General features: G+C 38.6%; 1 protein-coding gene across 1 annotated transcript in view; it reads left to right on the top strand.

Moving 5' to 3' along the window:
• Window positions 1-8,837: 8,837 nt before the first annotated feature.
• Window positions 8,838-22,601, top strand: part of PSMB2 (proteasome 20S subunit beta 2) — a 29,069-nt gene continuing 15,305 nt past the window's right edge. Inside the window, exons 1-3 of the mRNA XM_033115507.1 lie at window positions 8,838-9,052; window positions 13,518-13,640; window positions 16,052-16,122. Of these exons, the coding sequence (XP_032971398.1) occupies window positions 8,962-9,052; window positions 13,518-13,640; window positions 16,052-16,122 (285 nt within the window). The 5' untranslated portion in view covers window positions 8,838-8,961. The remainder of the gene's footprint in view (window positions 9,053-13,517; window positions 13,641-16,051; window positions 16,123-22,601) is intronic.

The raw sequence follows: 22,601 nt of genomic DNA, 5'->3' as shown, positions 1-22,601 counted from the left end.
TCACACCATTAACTTTCCAACCTGTCAGCTTGATGGGTTCCTAGCCAGTTGTTTGATTTATCAAACATTTAGGTAGTACTATGTTATGCTATGTGTGTAGTACTAGTGCTGTATTCTGAGCACTTTACAAATATTAACTCATGTAATCTTTACAGCAACCCCATAACGGAAGTACTGTTATTAATCCATTTTACAGATGGAGGAACTGAGGCACAGAGGAATTAAGTAGCATGCTCAAACCACACAGAGCTGGTATTCAAACCTAGGCACTCTGGGTCCAGACTCCATGCTCTTAACCAGTACACGGTGCTGCCTTTTCAGCTTTCAGAATTCAGCTCAAATGTCACCTTCCCTAGAAGGCTTCTTTGACTTCTTTCCAACACAGTTATTCTTTCCTCCCCTTTCAGATCCCATAGACCTTTGTCCATTTACTCATTCATTCATTCATTCATTCAGTATTCATTAAAATACATTTACTGAGCACTCATTATGGCTTATCATTTCCTAGGCACTGGGAATTTATCCATCTACAGCGATCTGTATAATGCTATATTGGAATTATGTGTTGATCCCTCTCTGTCCCTGTGGACTACTCCTTGAAGGTGTTAAACTTTGTAACTCCTTTAGAATCTTGCACAGAAACTGGCATGCACTTTGTCCTCTGTAAATGTGTTTTGCAGAAATAAATGAATAGTTATCAAGAATGGTGATGACAGTAATGATAATGTCAACCATTCGGATGAATCTGGTGTGCGACGGTGACAGTGTGGGCCAGGGGCCAGGTACATTGTCACAGTTAAGCCCCAGGCCAGCAAGCTCCTGGGGAGATGACAAGTACCTTCTGCATGTAGACCAAGCCGTTGTTGTCACTGCGATTATTTTTGTTATTAGTGTTGGTGTTATGCTACAGTGTGGCAGGTGCCAGCAGCAAGCTGGCCTGCCACACTTTCCCATGGCAGAAGAAGCATCAGGGAAGCAAATGCTCTCAGAGGATGAGCAGCAAGGAGGACCAGGCTCAGGATGGGCTTTCAGCCTGGAATCTCAGTATTCCAAAGATCATTTTGGAGTGGCTGGGTCAGAACACATTTGTGTCTTACTCTTGTCTCCACAGTCCAAAGCCACAGATATATTGGTGAGTGGGGATATAGAGGAGGAGTGTTATGGAGCGGGAACTTTCAGGTTAAAGGGCCCTAATCCAGAGGGCTCATCAACTTTCCTTGGATCCCTGAATGGGTGATGGGGTAGTTAAGGGTGGGCTCCAGGTGGAAGCTGGATTTGGAGTGGGAATGGAAGGGGGAGAAATAAGGCAGGGCTTAACATGGTCCTGAATTCCTTTATAGACCCAACCCCAGGGAGGAAGCACACCAGGCTTCCTGGCTTTGTAGAATCTCCTTGGAAACCATAAGTCAGATGGCAGAAATGACACTTCTGATGTTTGTGCAGAATAAGTCCTCTATGACTTTTCCTAAAGGACCCCAGAATCACTATCTTGAGTGATTATAGGTTTCTTGGGCCACTGGAATTCTCTAAGCATCATTAGGTCCATTCCCCTGCCTCTGGGCAAGAGGTTGAAACAATTATAGGTGTTAAATAGCAATTGGCTGCCAGGGATGTACTTGGTGCAGTCACTTTCAGACAGTACAAGGCAGCAACAGACCTATGATCATGGACCACTTCAATTCTACTGGGGCTGAGTCAGCCCCTGTGGGACCTATTGGCAGAGTTGTATTTTTGGCTATTAGCAGATGTGACTGCCCTGGTCCCTGGGGGTAATGCAAGGAGCAGGAAGGTGTCATTCGTTGGACAGCCTCTGGGATGCTAGAGCTAGCTACTGAAAACATGAGCCAGCCTGGTGTTTGTGTTTTAGGTCTACCACATACTCCTGGGATGACGGGGGTGGGAAAACTGGGAGATTTTCTAGGGGGAAGTTTTCCTTTCCAGGTGGAAAAGCTAAAACTTGGAGTACAAAACCCAGTCACAGAGTTTGCCCAATATCTAAGTCCTTGGTTTTCAATTTAACCTCTTTCCCCAGGACTGTCTTCATTCTAAAGCCTCTGACAGCCAAACTTCTTTTTCCCAGGTCAGAATGGGGAAGCAGGAGAGAGAACTTCAAATTTGAGAAGGTTCTTATCTGTCCTGGCTCTTTTTCTCTAAGAATCTGCTTCTATCATCTCATGGTAGATGGGCCAGGAAGGATATTGCCTTTAAGGGTATTCATTCTACATCTGCACAATTTACCTGTTTGTACTTTAATCTTTCTCTGGTTACCCCAAACACACCCTCATCCATTCCTGGCCTTCTTCCCTGCCCTGCCTCTCCAGTTGAGACTTTGATGGGCTGCTTTCCCCTTTTTTACACTTTGGTTTGGTGTCCTGTCTTCTGTCTAGCCCAACCTCTCCTGTAATAAACTTCCTTCTGGTACAGCCCTGACACATCCACCTTCCACAGTGGGTGGATGACTCTGATGGACAGTTCTTACTGGGCATTGATTGGTCCTTTACGTAAGTACTGGACAACTCTGGGCATTTGAAAATGGTGAATAAGATAATAATAATTTATTAAATGCATACTGTATGCCAGACACCAAGCTAAGCACTTGGTTTTATCTCATTTCATCCTCACAACAACTATACAAGGTAAATACTATCATGTTTATTTCCCCATTTTATAGAAAATGAAACAATAAAAAAGAACATCTTGGTCAAGATCTCCCAATTGGTAAGTAGTAGAGCCAAGATTTCAACTCAGGCCTGTTTTATTTCCAAATATAAGCTTTTAGTTTTTTTTTTCCTTGTCTGATTGCTGTTTGTGGCTAGCACTTCCAATACTATGTTGAATAGAAGTGGTGATGGTGGGCATCTTTGTCTTGTTCCTGATCTTAGAGGAAAAGTTTTCAGCTTTTCATCACTGAGTATATATTAGTTGTGGGTTTGTCACATACAGGCTTTATTATATTGAGGTATATTCCTTCCATACCCACTTTGTTGAGAGTTTTTCTGATGCTGAATTTTGTCAAGTGCTTTTTCTGCATCTACTGAAATGATCATGTGATTTTTATCCTTTATTTTGTTAATGTAATGTATCATGTTGATTGCTTTATGGATATTGACCCATCCTTGCATCTCTGTGGTTAATCCCACTTGGTATGGTGTATAATCCTTTTAATGTATTGTTAAATCTGGTTTGCTAATCTTTTGCTGAGAATTTTTGCATTTAAGTTCTTTAAGGATGCTGACCTTTAAGTTTCTTTTTTTGTAATATCTTTATCTGGTTTTGGTATCATGGCAATGCTGGCTTCAAAGAATGAGTTTAGAAGCACTCCTTCCTCTTCAACTTTTTGAAATAATTTAAGAAAGATAGGTATTAATTCTTTATTAAATGTTTGGTAGAATTCACCTGTGAAATTGTCTGATCCTGTACTTTTATGGTTGGGAGTTTTTTTTATTAACGCTTCAATTTCATTGCTGGTAATAGATCTGTTAGACATTCTATTTCTTCATGGTTCAGTCTTGGAAGGTTATATGCTTTTTATTAATTTCTTCTTGAATTTGTTGGCATGTAAATTGTTTGTAGTATTCTTTAATGATTCTTTGTAGTTCTGTGATGTTGGTTGTAACTTCTCTTTGATTTATGATTTTATTTACTTGGGCTCTCTCTTTTTTTATTGATGAGTTTGGTTAATGGTTTATTAATTAAGTTTATCTTTTCAAAGAAACAGCTCTTAGTTTTATTGATCTTTTCTATTTTATTTTTTATTTCTATGTTGTTTATTTCCACTCTGATCTTACTTATTTCCTTCCCTCTGTTTACTTTGGGTTTTGTTTGTTCTCTCTTTTCTAGTTTCTTTAGGTTTAGAGTTAGATTGTTTATTTGGGACTTTTCTTGTTTCTTGAGGTATATGACTTTTCTTGTTTCTTGTATAGCTATGAACTTCCCTCTTAGAAATGCTTCTGCAGCATCCTATAACTAGGATCACTTCCGGTACCAATTATTTTAGATTGAATTTCCTTGAAGGAGAACCAAAATGAGAATGCTTTTTCAAGTCATTTACCAAAGCAGTGCTTCCAACAATTTATAATAGGAGAAAAAGAGTAACACAAGCAAGATTGGGCAGGGGAGGGGCAACCGGTTAACTGGTTAGAGTGTGGTGCTCTTAACAACAAGGTCGCCTGTTGGATCCCCACATAGGCCACTGTGAGCTGCGCCCTCCACAACTAGACTAAAACAACTATTTGACTTGGAGCTGATGGGTCCTGGAAAAACACACTTAAATAAATAAAAAGTTAAAAAAAAATGATTGGGCAGGGGGAAAAAGCTAAGCAAGAATGTGGCCTTGGCTGGACACTAGTTTTAGACTGACAAAAGAGACAGTTGTGAGTTACGGACCAACATGTATAGTAGCTGGGGGATAGCAGCTAGCTACCACAGGTAGGTAAAAGGGATATGGGCAGGGTATCAACAGTATCCAATACTTTAATATTCTTAAATATTTAGGGGTGAGCCTCTGATCTTTAGTCTAACACTGTCACAACCCTATTGTCTAACTCACAGGGTCTTTTGAGTGCAGGCTGTAGTGGTGCTTCTACGTCAAGCTGGGGCTTGGGAGTCTTGGCCAGGCTGGTAGCCTCCCACAATGGCCATTTCCCTAGATACACTAGGGAATAACTCCCTAGGGTTCATAAAGAATCAGGATATGGTTTCAAACTCCCTAGGGTTCATGAAGGATTAGGACATGGTTTCTTATACTCATGGAATCAACCAAGCCAGCATCCCTTTCCCAACTCAAGAGAAATACAAAGCAAATCTCTCTTCTGAATGTCTCTTTTATAAATAAGGAAATTAAGGCTTAATGAATTTTCCATTAAGATTGGAAAGGTAGAGCTGGGATCGGAGTTAGGTGTTGATTTACAGGCCTCCTATTACATTAGAGGCCAGCAAACTATGACCCATGGACCAAACCTATCTCTCCCCTCCCCCCTCACCTGCTTTTGTTTTATTGGAAGGTAGGCATGGTCACTTGCTTATGATTGGCTATGACTGCTTTTGTACTGTAATGACATCATTGAGTAGTTGTGACAGACTCTGTATAGCCTGCAAAACCAAAAATATTTACTATCTAGCCCTTTACAGAAAAAGTTGGCTACAACATGCTGTTTCTGGAACCTCCACAGACACTTTTGCTAATTCTAAGACTCAGTTAGTCTAAGACTTTAAGTGAAGGAGAAATTGTCCCTGACTCCTAGTGAGATAGCACAAGTTGGATCTTGGAAATTCACATTCTTCTATATTAATAAGAAGTCAAGAGAATTTCTGGTGTGACTCAGCTAGAGGGGATTTCAAATGAGTCCTAGAGAAGAAGAGCGACGGGCCAGCTTAAAAGATCCTTGAGTCCTTTTTAAAAAGATTGTGGATCTTCCAATTCAGAACTCTGCAGCATTTGTGAATGAATGAATGAATGAATATTGGTATACATGAAGGAAAAAGGTCTGGAAGGATACAGATACCTGGTGGATAGTTAGTTACCTTTGGTGGAGGGAGAGGTGTTTAACTCTTTACTTTTTCTGTAGTGTGTGTGTGTGTGTGTGTGTGTGTGTGTGTGTTTGTGTAGTATAACTATGTCGTTTTTGCAATTAAAAACATAAGTACACACAATGACAGAGAAAGAGGGAGAAAAAGAAAGAAAGGCTTGAGAAAGGCTTCCCAGTGATGTTTAAGAAAAGGATTTCTAGGATGATGGATGCATCTGTGTTCATAGTGGGATGGTTGACTTAATGACCTCCTTGCCCGGGGCATCCATCCCATGATAGATGGGCTGCCCCAAACTCCTCAGGGTCTATGTTCCTTCATGGGCAGAGAGCTGGAAGAAACATTCAGAACAGAATAAGGACTACAAATTTCTGCAGAAGCAAACTAAGTGCATAGTTGTGTTTGAGATATAATTGCAACTGTGTTTCTATTTCTCAGAAAGCTAGTATGGCTGGTATGAAGACTGAATTGTGTATATCAGAAACTAATCATGGAGTATTTCAGCTTTTTCCAGAATGGCTGCAAGATATAAACAGATAGCTGTACTTTTTCCTATTTAGAAGAAATTAGTAAGGGGTGCTGCTTAGCTCAGTTGGTTAGATCATAGTGCTGATCATAACCAAGGTTGCCGGTTCCATCCCTGCATGGGCCACTGCGAGCTGCGCCCTCCCTAAAAAAAAAAAAAAAAGAAAGAAAGAAATGAGTAATACACGTGCATTGTGAAATATTCAAACAATACAGATGTGTATAAAATAAAAAGTGAAAGACCTCCCTTCCAATGACTCTTACCAGAGGTAACAACTACATATAATTTGAGGATGGAACATCTGTAAATATATCTTTTTCCATTCATATTCATATATATATATATATATGCATATATATACCGTGTTTCCCCGAAAATAAGACCTAGCCAGACCATCAGCTCTAATGCGTCTTTTGGAGCCAAAATTAATATAAGACTTGGTCTTATTTTGTAATATAATACCGGGTCTTATATTAATTTTGGCTCCAAAAGACACATTAGAGCTGATGGTCTGGCTAGGTCTTATTTTCGGGGAAACATGGTATATATATGTGTGTATATATATATATACATATATGTATATACGTGTATATATATATACACACATGTATGTATATATATATATATATATATATATATAGTTTTTATTTTTATTGGGGAAGGGGAACAGGACTTTATTGGGGTACAGTGTGTACTTCCAGGACTTTTTTTTTTTCCCAAGTCAAGTTGTCCTTTCAGTCTTAGTTGTGGAGGGCACAGCTCAGCTCCAGGTCCAGTTGCCGTTGCTAGTTGCAGGGGGCGCAGCCCACCATCCCTTGCGGGAGTCGAACCCACAACCTTGTGGTTGAGAGCCCACTGGCCCATGTGGGAATCGAACCAGTAGCCTTCGGAGTTAGGAGCATGGAGCTCCAACCGCCTGAGCCACCAGGCCGGCCCACACATGTGTGTGTATATATATATAGTTTTTAAGAACAAAACAAAATGGCATCATGCTACACATAGGAATGCATTTTTACTTTTACTTATCTGGGCCACATGAAATATATAGGCACATTTAGATTCTTTTTATTCTTTGTAATGGCTGCATAATATTCCACTGCCTGAGTGTATCATAATTTATATAACAATTTCTCTACTTATGAACATTTCAGTTTGTCCCCCCTCCCCTTTCTTCTTTTTTGCTGTTGCAGTGCTACAATGAATATCTGTGCATACAAATATTTGGGTATTTGTACATGTAATTGTTTAGGACACATATAAAGAATTATGTACATTTAAATTTTAATAAATATTCATTTGTCCTCTATAAAAAGGTCATGACAATTTATAATCTTTCCAACAATTTATAATTTCTCAGTGTTTCTTATTTCTCATTTTCCTAAGCACTGTTGAGGTTGTGGATCTTTTCATGTTTATTGGCTATTTGTGTTGGTTCTTTTCTGAATCGCATGTTCTTAACCTTTGGCCATTTAAAAATCATGTTGTCTTTCCCCCATTGATTTGTAAAAATAAATGCCTTTTAAGTTACAGATATTAACTATTTCATATATTGAAACGCATTCTCAATTTATACAGAGGGTGCCCCAAAAAATGTATACACATTTTAAGAAAGGAAAAAACCGTATTAAAATTGTAATACTCAATATATACCAACAACAAAAGATGAATACACGTCATGTGTTGTGGGAACAGAGCCAGGAGTACAGTTTCCAGGCTCTCGCCCTCACATGGAAAGGTGTTGGCTCGGGTAGTAAATGGCCATCAACTGTGATCAGATGGCCATCAGCTGTGGTTAGTTGGCTGTCAGCTGTAACCAGTGAGCCATTGGCCACTAATATAACTGCCATGGCAATTTGCATGGCAGATTGAAGCCCAAGCAGTCTGGCTGTGCCCAGAAGGACTGGTGGTGCCCTGAGAAACCGTGGCTGTGCCCAGAGAGCCTGGCTGTGTCCAAGATATTCGAATTGCAGTTAGCAAAGGGTTGGTGGGTTGGTTGGCTGGCAGAGAAGCAGACGGTGGATTGCGCATCATGTGGATCCTGCTTTCTGTGTCTCCAACCCAGCCGCCAGCGAGACTGTAGTGGTGTGACTCCCCTCTCTATGGCTCCATGAGTGTTCCCTTTTGGCCTCACCATGTCCTGCGTTCTTATGCCGGGAGTGGGACCAGAGACCCCCGTATGACACCCTGCATGACATTGTGTATACCTTTTTTTTGGCACCCCCGGTATTTATGTTTGAACATTATGATGACTTTTACCAGATAGTTTATGGAGCCAAATTGTCAATCTTTTCCTACACTGTTTCTGGATTCCCTGTCCATGCTTAGAAGAAAACATATCCCTTCCAAAGATTATCAAATTATTCTTTTTTCTCCCATTGTTTTTTGTGATTTTAGTCTTTATGCTTATGTCTTTAACTCAACCATATTTTATTTTTGTGAAACATGTAAATAGGGCTCCTGTTAAGTTTAGTTTTCTTCAATATGGCTTGTTGGGGAAGAGTTCACGGAGATATTTTATGGAACAACACCCACCTATGAACACACGCCTTTTAAATACTCATATGTGCTAGGCACTTTACATATAGTGCATGATTTCACCCTCAAAGGAGTTTTAAACTCTTCATTTATAACTAAAGAAACTGGGCGTTACATAACGTAAGTGACCTGTAACACCGACATCGCAACAGACTTGACAGGCCAAGAAATGAACGGAGATTAATAGCCCGACGCCACTCCCCCTTTCCAACGTCTCGCGACAGTTGTACGTCATCCGAGAGCGCCGGTGGCCCGGGCAGTCGCGCGGCTCGCGTCGAGCGGAACTGCGGTCCGTGGTGCTGTCTCACGGGTGAGGCCGAGAAGCCGGGAGTCGCGTTGTGTGTGGAACCTGCAGTCCCCGGCGTCCCGCCAGCATGGAGTACCTCATCGGCATCCAGGGCCCCGACTATGTCCTTGTTGCCTCCGACCGGGTGGCCGCTAGCAATATTGTCCAGATGAAGGACGGTGAGAGGAAGCCGGCGAGGCCCGGCCAGGCCTGGGTATCGGGGCAGCCGGGAAGAAGTTCGGGGAAGCGGGGGAATGAAGACCAGGGAGGTCTGGGAGGTGGAACCCCGCCTGCCCTGATTTGTACTTGCTTATTTTTCTAAAATTAGGAGACAGGCACACAAGCCCGGGGCCTTAACATTTGCTCCTCCCAGCACTTCCAGGTCAGCGCTCTCCTCTGGCCTTCGCTGAAAGCTTGCTAGGCGACAGTTGCCTAAGGGAATTCAGTTTTTAAGTGTTTAAGCGCCTACCGGTCCCAGGCTCCTTAGACCTCAGAATCTCTGATGAATTTCTTGTTGCTGCTAATGAGGTTAGATTGCTGGCAGCATAAGGTGAAATTCTGGGGAGAGTGAGACTTGTGTGACTAGAAACTTGTCATTTCTCTTCCGCTGCCTGTATCCTCCCGTGTCTCAATTCTGATCCTCCTTTTCCAGTTTTGCAGGGCACTGGCTGTCATGTTTTTTATTATATTAAAGTAGTTAGGGGAGTTCTGAGACTACAACCCTGTCACTTATTTGCTTTATGACTTTGTACAAACTGTTTTGCAGTGTCCCAATTTCCTCATCTGTTAAATCAGGTTAGTAATACTAACCTCACAAGCTTGTTGGGAGGATTGAATGAAAAAGTTTTGTGCAAATGCTTAGCACAATGGCAGATAGTTAACAATAATAATACTAAACACTTATGTATCAAGTGCTGTTTTAAGCGATTTACATTAATTCATTTAACCTTTTGAGATAGGCACTACTGTGTTTCCCCCAAAATGAGGCCTAACCGGACAATCAGCTCTAATGCATGTTTTGGAGCAAAAATTAATATAAGACCCTGTCTTATTTTACTATGATATTATAATAAAATGATATCATAGTAAAATATTTAGTAATATTATAGTAAAATATTATAGTAAAATAAGACTGGGTCTTATATTAATTTTTGCTCCAAAAGACGCATTAGAGCTGATTGTCCGGTTAGGCCTCATTTTGGGGGAAACACGGTATAATATCGCCACTTTACAGATGTTAGTTTTGAGGTGTAAAAGTTAAGAAATTTGCCCAATGTCACAAGTAGCAGAACCCAGGTTCGAATCTATGCAGTTTGACTCCATATCTTTTACCCATAACTACTATATATACTGTCTCCCTGTAGTCAGTATTCAATAAATACTTGTTTAAAGATTTTTGGTTGTTGATCTGCAGAATCTAAGAGTATGTTTTCATGATTGACCATAGACTTGTTATTGTTGAAAAATTATCATGCTTTGGCTCAGATGACTTAATGTTCACTTGACAAATAGGTTTTGGGCACCGATGTGCCCTTTACAGTGCTAGTGCTGATGGGATGCAAAGAAGAATAAGATGTGGCCTGTATCTTAAAAGAAGTTACAGCTTAACAAGGGACTCAGATGTGTATACAAATCATTATAGCACAAGCTGAAAAATTACACTGCATGTGAAAAGTACAATCAAACTTCTCAGGTAGTGCAAAGGAAGAAGAGACTGTTTTTAGGTAATCCAGATGAAGAAGAGATTTTTTCTAGTTTTAGAGATTAGGGAAAGCTTTGAGGGGCAGGTAATAGTTCATCTTGGGTTTAAGGAAAGAAAAATGATTAAATCTGGGGTTTCTTGAGGTATGGGAACAAAGGGAAAAAGTGTCCACCACTGGTTGTGTGACATTCACCTCTCAGGTTTTCATCACTTGGGGAGATGTAAAGAACTCTGAGGGACTTTGCTTGAGTTCTGTTATTTCTGAAGAAGAAAAAGAGAACTGAAAGTGGTTTGTTAAACATTTATGTGGTGTGGATTGTTCTGTAAGTCAAATTACTGTATGAAATTCCATGATTAGTTTGTAGAAGTTCTATTTATAAACCATGCTTTCCAAAGGATTAAATTTGTTTTTAGAATAAATCTGTCCGTTATTTTGAATACTAAGACCTTTGAGACCTTTGGCAAGTGATTTTAGCATGAAGCAGTTTCTAAGTAGAGCAATAACCAAGTCAGTACCTTTACAGGTGTTCCATGTCATCATATATGATGTATGTTAAATCACTTCAAAAAGTAGAATGTACTTTAAGCCTGTTTATGTACACAGTACTTCTAGGTGTTATAGGGGATGTGACGTATTAGGTATAATCCGTAGAGTGGATTCAGAAATTAAGAAAACAAGGCAATAAATGCTACAAGATGATTTTATGTGATAAAAGAAGTATCAATAGTAAATATTAGGTTAGTTTTTAAATTGACGATTTCAGGAGTAAGTCCTAAGGGTATTCAGAGAAAAGAAAGATCACTGTGATGTGGAAGAAAGATGAATTTGAGTTAGTCTTGAAAATGGTTGGAAATAATTGCACTCAACTTAGTCTCTAATTTACTCTATAATCTTTTCTGGTATAAAAAGTTTTGTAATAGGAGCTTTGAAATTGTATGAGAACTTTTTCCTACCTGTCATTTCGTGAAGGAACTTGTGTAGAGTAGGCAAGGATGCTGAAAATGAGTAACTATTTGGGATTCATTTTCTCCAAGTATAAAATGAGAATGATACTTCCAATCAATGTTTTTGGTTTGTCACTTTGTAAGATATTTCAATACTATAGAGAAGATATTTCCCAGAGATTGCTTGCTTATTAAAGTGGCACAACTCTTCAATTTGGTTATATGACACATTTCGTATCTCTTGTTTCCTGGCCTACATAGAATTGTTCAGAGTACTCCAACCCACGCAGAATGCTTTTTTCCCCTGAATTCCTGTAGCATGTATAATCTGAACTACATTGTCTAACACTGAGTCTAATAATATTGTACATGCACAGTTTTCCCCACCTATGAATTAGGTAGCGGTAAGTCATACATACATACATAGTAGTACCATTTTACACTGGGGCTTGGAGAGGGCAAACAGTTTAACCAGATTCAGTGCTGAGCACAGATTATAACTAAGGTCTTCTGAGTTCTAGCCCAGTTGACTCTCCACAGAATGGTACACTGATGTCCATTTGTTTCATGTATGTGGATATTTTAAGTTCTTTGTCAAGGATCAGAAATTCCCTAGAGCTACATAGGCTGTTTCCTACACAACCCAGGGAGTTGTTAACATCTACCACTTTTGGTTTTTATATCCCCCCTTTACTACTCACTGGACATGCAGTAGATGTTTTAAAAACACTTTTGGCCTTGTATTAAGGTCAACAGCTTTTTTCTCATTATGAAATAGTGCAGACTTATTAAGTAATGTTTTCTTACAAAAAATGATGCATATTAACTATAGATATTTTAGGAATTACTGATAAGCAAAAAGAAGGAAAGAAAATTGCCTCTGCTCTTGCCACTGGCAAGAACACAGGTGCCAGTGGCATCTAATACTCTTCTGGTCCTTTTTCTTGGCATAGATAATATAGCCATAAATCAATTTTTTTCTTTTTTAAACAAATTTTCAAACTAACAGTCTTTAAATCTCCTTTAGTCTTTAAGAAATAAAAGTTGTTTAGGAGTTTCAAGGCAATTTGATTCTATACACACATTTTGTGTGTGTGTGTGTGTGTTTTCAAATTAAGCCACATTACTGGTATCTACAACTCTCAAACATTTGTAAAGTATTTGACTGTAGCATTTTGTTCTTTAAATCCTATTAAGGGATTTTGATATTTCAGAAGCTTTCAAACAGGAAACATGTCTCCCAGGGAAGATTATTCAGCACTATTTGAAAAATGAAAAGTGAAAGTGAGAGTAAGAGGAAGATTTAGGCTTTTTCTGAAGTTGCAGCCTGAATGTAGAGTTTTCTTCCTTAGGCAGTAATTGCTATCTGAATATTTATTCATCTATCTAATCTGAATGAGTCTGGTTCAGCTAGAGAAGATTAGAGTACTAGGATTTTTGAGGTGTTTTTAAATAGCTTAGTGTTAAAATATTTGTTAGAATTTTTGCTTTGGCATTCACTTTAATTTTCTCTTTGCTCTGGAAATGGAGGTAGTTTATTTTTTAAAGGTGATTTATATTCTCAGTTGATTTCTTTCTTGAGATGGCTCCTTAATTTTAATTGTAGCACTAGTCCTTTTGTATGTGTAGAAATATAATAATTATTAATATTTGTACTTGTAGAGACATTTCATGGCTTTGTAATCATGAGCCTAAAGATAATGGCTCTTGGCTTGATTCCTTCTTTGTATTTCAAATACCTTTAAATGTTTTTAGTTGTATTTTCAATTGTCAATTTTCATATATACTCTCCAGCTGAAGGTGACATTAATAAAATATGCTGATGGTTTAAACAGGGAGAGTAAAGAGAGTAATTAATACCATTGCCTATTAAAGTCTTTTAAAAACAGTGATTTGTCAAATTATTCAATGTAGTAATTGATAAATCTGTTTATGGTTGCCTATTTTATAGGATATGTCTGATAAGCTAATTTCTAACACTTTTTTTCTTTGAGCAGATCATGACAAGATGTTTAAGATGAGTGAAAAAATCTTACTCCTATGTGTTGGAGAGGCTGGCGACACTGTACAGTTTGCAGAATATATTCAGAAAAATGTGCAACTTTATAAGATGAGAAATGGTGGGTAATACTTACAGTAGCTTTGGTTGGTTTGTCTTTAACTTTGAACTGAAGGAGAGATTCTCTACTTGGTAGTTCTACACGTGAACAAGCCAGTGTGGTCATATTTTTTTTTTGAGTCTTCCTATTTTTGAAACTTTATCTAGACCCTCCTTCTGATCCTAAAGATTTTCTACAAAAATCCCAGAGCAGAAAAGACAACCATCATAACACGGATACTTGGGGGGGGGAACTAACACCATCTTCGAGATATGCATGGTAATATCAGGCTTTTTAAGTGTCAGGTATTTCAGAGGATGTGATTTGAGCTAAAGTGTATCTGAATCTAGGAGCTAAAAGACCTGCTAAACTTGGTTTTACTCCTTTTTATTTGACAAGTCACTTATCCTCTCTGGGCCTTTTCTTTTCCTTATCTCTAAAATGGAATTATAATAATATTAATGAATAATATATATGAATATATATGAAACTGCTTTGTAAATTTAAAGCTCTGTGTAATTGTAGGAGATTTACTGTGTCATAAAAGGGTTCTGCCATGCCTCTCTGGTAGACTTTTGTCTAGGAAGATAATTATGTTTTTGTGAGGTATTTTATGAGTTCTCTCTGGGGCTAATGAACTTTTATCCACTGGGAAAGCCCCCCCCAATCAAATAATATTAGCCACTAGTCCTCTGATCCAGAAACGTTTATAGTGATTCTCTAGCAGAAAGAATCTTCCTTTTAGTTACTTCCAGTTTAATACTGTTACAGCACTGGTATAATGTGGAGCTGTGAAGGAACTAATTTGAACACAATTACATATGAAACATGACTAGGTCTGATCCATTTGTATAGTTTTTTAGCCTCATGCATTTAATTCCATAAATATTTTTGAGGGCTTCCTCTGTGTTAAGCACTCTGCCTCATACCATAGAGAGGTCAAAGATGAACACGGCTCAGTCGCCACCAGTCAGGAACCTGAAGTGCATGTGCTTAGGTTTAAGCACGCTTAGAATATTTCAAGAATTATTTTTGAGTGGTTCTTCTTTTTGCCTGCATGGCAGGTGAAGGGTACCAATCATGCTTCTGTAGTTTAGTAGTAGGTACAGCAGTACTTCACTGTCCTGTTCTGGGAGAGGGAGGAAGAGTAACTAAGAGTGGAGAGAGTTGCTTGTTACATGGGTGTTAGGGTCTAAAGTCCGTGCATAAAACAAAAACCATTAAATTTAAGGGTTAAAATTGCCCTTAAAACCCCTTAAATAACTTAAGTATAGTTTTGTGTATGTAACCTTATACAGTAATTCTTACGCGTATTAGAGTTTAGGAACTGAGCTAAAATAAGGGAAAGAAAGAAAAATCTACTTGCTGATGGCATCAGACTTTTCTGCTTTTAAGATAACTTCAAATCCTTAATTGTGTGTGAGGGCTTAGGTGGAGAATTGGAAAGTATTCCTGCTTGTCCAGAATTGCTTCCATTATGATTTAATATGTGCTCGTAGACTTGTGGAATGAAATTCATTAATATATATGAAAGCAGGTAGCATAGGCCCTGAAACATAGTAGCTGTTTGGTAAGTATTTGTTAGAATTTTAATCTACATCTTGTCTGATATGACACTGGTATTTAAAATGTTATAGGGAATAACTTAACCACGTGCTGTCTTTCCATACTGGCATTTTCTGTGTGGGTCTGTTGAGTTGTGGGTTATTCTTGTGTCTTTTGGTCCTGGTCCTGTCTCCCACCATTTTACTGGGGGTTACATTCCTAAGTGTGTGCACTGCTAAATGCACACCTGATGCCATTCCTTTGGGCTGTACTTTTGTTGGCATTACAGCCTTTTTTAGAGGTTTTACGCTTGAAATATTATTTTAAAAGATGTTGTAGATAGTGATGGAAACAATTTTTTTGGTGGCTTGTCCTTTTGAAAATTATGCTTCTTAATAAAGTCTCTCTCTCTCTTTTTTTTTAAAGAAAACCTTACACAGTATAACTCTGAGGCTATCCTAACCGCCAGCCTCTTTTCTCAGTATCTTTTAGAATAAACTTAAAAGATTGGCATTTCAAGACCTCTTTCTTTTTTTTTCAACACCTGTGTATTTGTACCCCTTTCCTTATATGGAGGAAACCAGTCTGGCTTAAGCAAGGCTGTGAATTTAATCTCACCACAAAAATAGTTAGATCCACCTTGGTTCTGTTTTGTGGCTAGGAATTGCTGTCAGTACTAACCAGCTATTTCACAACTGTTATATGGGGAAAGGGACAAGAAGTAAGATTGTACTCCTTGTTCTGTGTACTTTAAATACTCCTGAGTGTACAGAGGGTGGTATGCTGTACAGAGGTGGTATGCTGTACGAACAGGAGTAGTGGAATGATTCGGGGTACTGTTATTCCTTCTGCTTCACTTACGTATGACTGTTCATCTCTTGTGCCAGGTTATGAATTGTCTCCCACAGCAGCAGCTAATTTCACACGCCGAAACCTGGCTGACTGTCTTCGGAGCCGGGTAAGCAGTATAACAGGCAGCCTTAGATAAGAGCAAAAAAATCTTCTATGCTTCTTTTATATTCCCTTACTCATGAATAGTATTTTTACCCTTTTTTGGCCTTTCTGAGCCCTTCCTCTTTCTACTTATACATTCTTCAGTTTCTTTGGATTTGTTTTCTCTTTCTGCATAGTTGCTAATTAAAGCCAAGAGGGCAAGTATACGTTCCCAGAGAATTTGGCTGGGGTACACCATCATGAAGGCCAGTAACAGCCTTTTAAAATTATATTCAAAGCAAACCATATTTCTTAATTCCTGTGGTTGAAGGTCGCTACATGTTACTGGAGGTAAAATATTGAAAATAGTAATAATGCACGTTTCATCTTGAGATTATCTGTGTCTTTCTATGACTTTCTATGATTGTTCTTGCCCCAAAGCATACAGAACTGTTCCCCCTCACTTCTTCTGGATTTGTTGCTATTTTAGAGCTCTCTTTATTCTATTGATAGCATGTTAAAAGATGTAACATTAAGTTAAGGGTTGAATAGTAAAGATTGTGTAGGATGTGCCAAGAAAGTTCATATGATTGCTAAAGTTATGTATTAATTCCCTTCCCATGGGGACTAAGTAAATGGAGGCTTACCATGTGACCTTACCACCCCCACCCCCCGCCTCTTTACTCATCTATGAAATCGGGATAACTTCTTAACCCCACAGGAGTGCTAGGAAAATGAATGCTTGTAAATCATAATATTTAACATGACTTTTGCCCAGAGTATTTAGCCTAATAATTTAATCTATTCACTATTCTACTGAGATACCTAGTAGTTGATTTTATGTCACTGATATGGAATGAGTGGCATAAAGTGGCAAAAGGACTAGCCCCAGGTCACATAGCAGGTCAGGCAAAGCTACATTAATGGTGCCATAATTACTTGACTCTTCTGCCTTACATCAGCTCCTTGGTTTTTCAGTAGTGTTTCTAGAATATTGGTGCTGTTTGTAGTTTTTATTATGATTTTAACTTCATCTGCACTTGCTTAAGCTGAGTTAAGACAGAAATTTAAACAAGTATAGGTGGTTTTTAAAAAGTTACTTATTACAGACCTTTAAAGCAGTTTATTTTTTAGTGCCTAATAATACTGGATTGAGAATTTAATAAATAGAATCTCTTTCTCAGAGCTGGCTTTGACCAATGGGCTTGTGCAATATGAAGGATCATGAAGTTTGAACAGAAGCCAGAGACATGATGGATTGGGAAGAGTCAAATTTACATACTTTGTTTTGATCTAGGTAAAGGTCAATGGCCTTTCCTTTCTGTCTGGGAGAGAGGAAAATGGGTCAGATGTGCTACCCAGAAGTTCCTGTGGAATTCAATAAAAAAGAGTATGCTATAGCTTGCTGTGTACAATGTGTCTCTGGACTTGTCAGGCAGAACTGGAATAAGAATTTCAGCTTTGGGCACAATAAACATTTTGTCATAAAAGCTGCACATTAAATGAATTAAGCTCATTTTAGAATTAAGAGTGACAGCGTGCTTCATGCAAATGTAGTGAATCCAGTTAATCTCCTAGCAGAAATGTTTGATGTCTTAACAAATAAATATCCCATATAGATAGTGATATGGGGCTCCAATAAATATTGACTACCTATGCCTTGTGCTTCTAGGTCCAATCCCTGCTCCCCCACCCTTTTATCAAAATAGGTTATTTGTGCTAAAATATGAGTTTATATTTTAGTCCTTTTATTCTGGGGAGAAAGCTGATCGTTTTTTCAGTCTTCCTAATAGGTGCAGTCACTAGATTTGGTACACTTACACAGTCATACCAGTTAGGACATGAGACTTATTTGGGGTTAGCTTGCATAACGTTGTGTCTGTAGCTCAAATAGTTTGATTTCCAACTTGCCGCATTTGTGTGTGTGTGTGTGTGTGTGTGTGTGTGTGTGTGTGTGTTTGGCAGTGGTATTTGGTTGGGAGGACATTTAGTATAGAGTACACAATCTTACTGCGTAAACTGATTCTTTAAGATGCAGGCAGCTTAGCATGGTGGTTAAGCAGTCTCTGGAATTAGACTGTCTGGACTTAAATCTGCCCACGGACTTGCTACCTGGGTGTCTTTGGACAAATTCTAAGCTTAATTTCCCTACTTATAAAGTAATAGCACCTACTTCACTGCATTACTCTAAAGATTAAATAATCTAATCGTGCAAAGCTGTTAGCACAGTGTATGGCACATACAACTAATTAATAAATCACTTTTGTTTTTATGCTGCTATTGCTGTTTGGATGAAGAAGCAGTTTAACAGCTGTAAGTTAGTTTCCTATGGGAGATTCTTTGTTGTGCTATTTTAGTTTAATCTGCTAGTAAAGGGGGGATATAAAGAAATTACTGATATTGACAGGGAAAATAGAAGTAAACCAATATCAAGCATCTATTATGTGCTAGGCTTTGTTCTAGATCAGCACAGTTTAGTATAGTAGCCACTAGTCATATGTGGCTATTTAAATTTAAAATAATTAAAATGAAATAAAATTTAAAATTCAGTTCCTGGGTAAAAGTCTGCCGGACTTAGAATGAGAAATAAACTTTTGTTTCTATGAAACGTTTTGGTTCCTCAGTTACGTTAGCCACTTTTCAAGTGCTTAATAGCCACATGTGGCTAATGGGTACCATATTGGACATTGAAGATACAGAACATTTTTATCATCATAGAGAGTTCTCTTGGGTAGTGCTATGCTAGGTAGTTATATACGAGTATGTGACCTTATTTAATGCTTATTATGACACCATAAAATGAGTGTTATCCCCATTTTACCTACAAGGATACTAAGGCTGGTTAATAGAGAGCTTAAGTATTTCTCTTGTCCAAGTATTTCAAAAACACACATATAGCTTGTAAAAGGCTGAAGTAAGATTCTAACTTCAAAAACCATTCTCTTTCTTACTTTCTCCTTTATTAGTTACTGGACTAATGTACAAGTATGTTTGTGCATTTGGGAAAGCATAAAATGTTCAGTTCTATTAAAATGCTAAGCTATCCACATAGGATTATATAAAGTATATGTACCCATTGTAAGTGTTCAGTAAATATTTGCTGAATAAATGTCATCCAGTTAGGCCCACATAGACCACTGAAAATGTTATTGTGCATTTATACACTAGAAGGGAATTTTATTACAGTATTCTTAATGGATGTTACTTCTCCACGTGAAAAATGTATGAGATCAGCAGGAAGAGATGAAAAAAGACACAGAGTGGGGGGAAAAAAGCAAGAGCCTTCATCTGAGTTTTTATTTAAATGCATGTGTACCTTTAAGTTGGTCTGCTCCTGGTTAGACCCCAAGGCAGAAAAGGGGCTTATTAGGCTTTTGCTGTGGGTGTGACTCTGCAATTTTGAATATTTATGAGGCTTTTTTGAGCATGGGTTTTGGAGTCAAATATACTAGAGTTTCAATCTCTTCTCTGATATGTACTAGTTTGTATGATCTTGAATCAGTTACTTATGTTTATTGAGCCTCAGTTTCTTCATCTGTTAAGAGAGAAGCAGTGATCAAATGTGGCAAATTATGAGAATGAAAATTAACCATTGGTTTAATAAAATATATTTTAAATGAGTGAATGATACTTCCCTGGAAAATATATTTAATAAGTGACTCCCTTATTTAAGAACTATTATTTGGATTTTTAACAGGATTATTTTGAAAATTTTGTGATGACTTATAGGCATAGTTTACATGATGGTGGTTTAAATTCTCCTTACGATTTGATTACTGGGCTATAGAAGGGAGAGCGATATACAATGAGGGCTATTTCTTGCTTGAAATGAATTATGTGGCACGTTTGGTGTGGCACATTTGGTGTATCCCATCTGAATGCCCTAAATTTTTCTGTTATTATCTGCCAAGATCTCTATTTCTATATTTGGAATCTAAGCCAAATCTGATACCCTTGCAGGTGTGGAGTTTGTAGCAAGACTTAGAGCAGAATGCTGGCCTCCATGGTGTGTAACCTTCAGGGCTTAACTACTACTCCACACTGGCCAAAGTGTTTTCACAGAACCTTTTCTGAAGTGCTTGGTGAGCCTTTGGTGGTTTTTCTATAGGACTATACTTGTAAATGCTTAGCAAATAAACAATAGAAATAATGAGTTGGGAAATTATAATCCAGCCTGGTGTAGTAGTTTTCAAATTTTAGTCCATGAAGCTACCTTAGGAAACTCAATGAGGAAGGCCCATGTGGCAAAACTTTAGATCTGTTTTATATAGATCAACTCAACTTTTATCTACTTTATGTATTGGGTTTCCATGTATGATTTCAGTTGAAAAAGTGGCTTCACTGTCCTATTTTACCCAAGTTTGAAAGTGGTGTAGTTGAAAAAGCCCTGTTCATGGAGGTTAGCACTAGCTCTCTGTGGGCTAGTTGAGAAATCTTGGGAGGAAGAGAGAATTTGACTAATTTTTTATGGTTTCTTCCTCCTCCCCAAAGAGTATGATTTAAAAATCTGATGTCGAGACCATAATCAGACTTGAATTTATTTGTTTCAGTGAAAGGGAAGGAATATGTATGAAAGAATTTCCAGAAGTTACCAGGACCTGTTCTAGCACATGTTTGAGCACGTATAGTATGCGCCTGTCCTGGAAGAATCCTGTTACTTTGAGCCTTCCACTCTGACCCCTAGAGTTACTGTCCTCTTGCCTTGATGGCTGGCACAAAGACATCATCTGTTTATTGGTATTAATGAGGTCATGTGACTTTATGAACAGATGGCCCAGGTGAAACCTTGACTTTGCAGGTCTTGTCCCCTAAACACAACCAACCATTTGTTACATGTGATTAAAATATCACTAACAAGGGTAATTTCACATGCTTTTTGGCAAATGTGGTTAGCAGGATGTGACATGACACAGCACTGCCTTCTTCCTCCATGTGCCATCTCCCTTGAGGCCTCATCTCCGCTGCTCGCCCCTGTCTCACCCATGCCCAGGCTTGCCATCCATCTCACCTGCTCCAGATGGGCGGCACAGTGGGAGGACACTGGCAAAGGCAGATGTGTTTATTTTCCGGAGACAAAATGTGCTGCCGCAGATGGCAATGCCTTGGAGCAAGTGACAGCCTTTGACTCTGCTGCTACACAGCCTGGGCATCTTGACAGAGCTGGCTTACTTTGGTAATGGGGAAATTGAGAAAAAAAAAAATCAAGATATTCATCATAAAACTCATGGAACTTAGTCAAGCAGCAGTTCTTTTAGACCTGGAGAGCAGTTTTCTTTCCCACCAGACCTGAGTTAGCTAGTCAGCTAACTGTATTTTCACAATGGACCAAGAGTTATATGTCTTAATTATTTTTGTCTCCCAGCCTTACTAGGACATAAAGTGAAAACTGAAAACACATGGCTACACTTAAGTGGATATTCAATGGTATTGCAAAACCATTGTGCGTCCCAGGTCACATCTCATAGGAGTCTCTTAGGATTGGGGGTGGGCCATGTCTGTCCCACTGGAGATACTGCTGTTCTATTTTTAGTGGTCATTTTGATTATCCAAAGGCCCAGGGACAGATGTGCCTTGAAATTGAGATGCCTTAATTAATATGACAATACTTTGTGCTTATAATGTTTTTCTCCCAAGAAGAGTAAGAATTCTGACAGCTGCCCGTTTAAGCAGTTTGCTTATACAGTCATTAGAGCTTGACTAAGTCCATTAAGAAGACAAAGACTTCCATGTTGAATCATTATACTTACTAGTCTCCTAAGAAAAAATGGCTTAAGAAGATTCTTCTTTGAAAGTTACTGGCTTCATCAGGAAACCTTTTATTTCCTTCTTTTTAAAAAATATGTGCTGTTTTTCCCAGCCCTAGTGCTGATAGAGTTAGGAGTTTGCAGGTGTAAAGTCCTCCCCCCTCCCCTTCCCCATCTCTCTCCAGGGGGTTGTATGTGAGAAGGTGTTGCTTTCTCACTCAGAGAGCATATATGTGCTACTCTGTTGGATGCCTGCTGCGAGCAGAGAGAACCCCTGTTCTGGTTGAATGGAATGAGCCTCTTGGGTGGCTGATACTGTGCAACCTCATAATGCCAACTTTTCACTTAAAGCGTCTTTCCTACCCACAATCAGGTGAAGCAATATAGGTAATTAGTCTAAATTTGTATCGTTTTGAAACTTCTGTCTTGAAAATTATGTGGTTTCCTATCAAGGTTTGGTTTAAGCCAGGAGCAGCAGAGTTCTGTGTCTGCTCAGTAAAAACATGCTTTTATTTTGAAAATGTTACCATTAGAAGTGCCAGTTTACCCCAATTTTTACAATAGCTTTAATCCAGTGCCCTGGCCTGTGTGGGCATGCCCTCACACACACTCACAGGTACAAATACACATATACCCTGGCATTTTGGTGCCCCTCTATCTGCCCTGGCACAGGATCATGCAGGAATATGAATCCAGGGGCTGATCCCAAAATGTCCATGAGATGTTCTTTATTCTCTCCTAAAAATCAGTTATCTAAAAT

Source organism: Rhinolophus ferrumequinum, chromosome 9 (genome assembly GCF_004115265.2).
Source record: "Rhinolophus ferrumequinum isolate MPI-CBG mRhiFer1 chromosome 9, mRhiFer1_v1.p, whole genome shotgun sequence".
Lineage (NCBI taxonomy): Eukaryota > Metazoa > Chordata > Mammalia > Chiroptera > Rhinolophidae > Rhinolophus > Rhinolophus ferrumequinum.
Note: the sequence above shows the minus strand (reverse complement) of the source record. Positions and strands in the feature narration are given on the sequence as shown.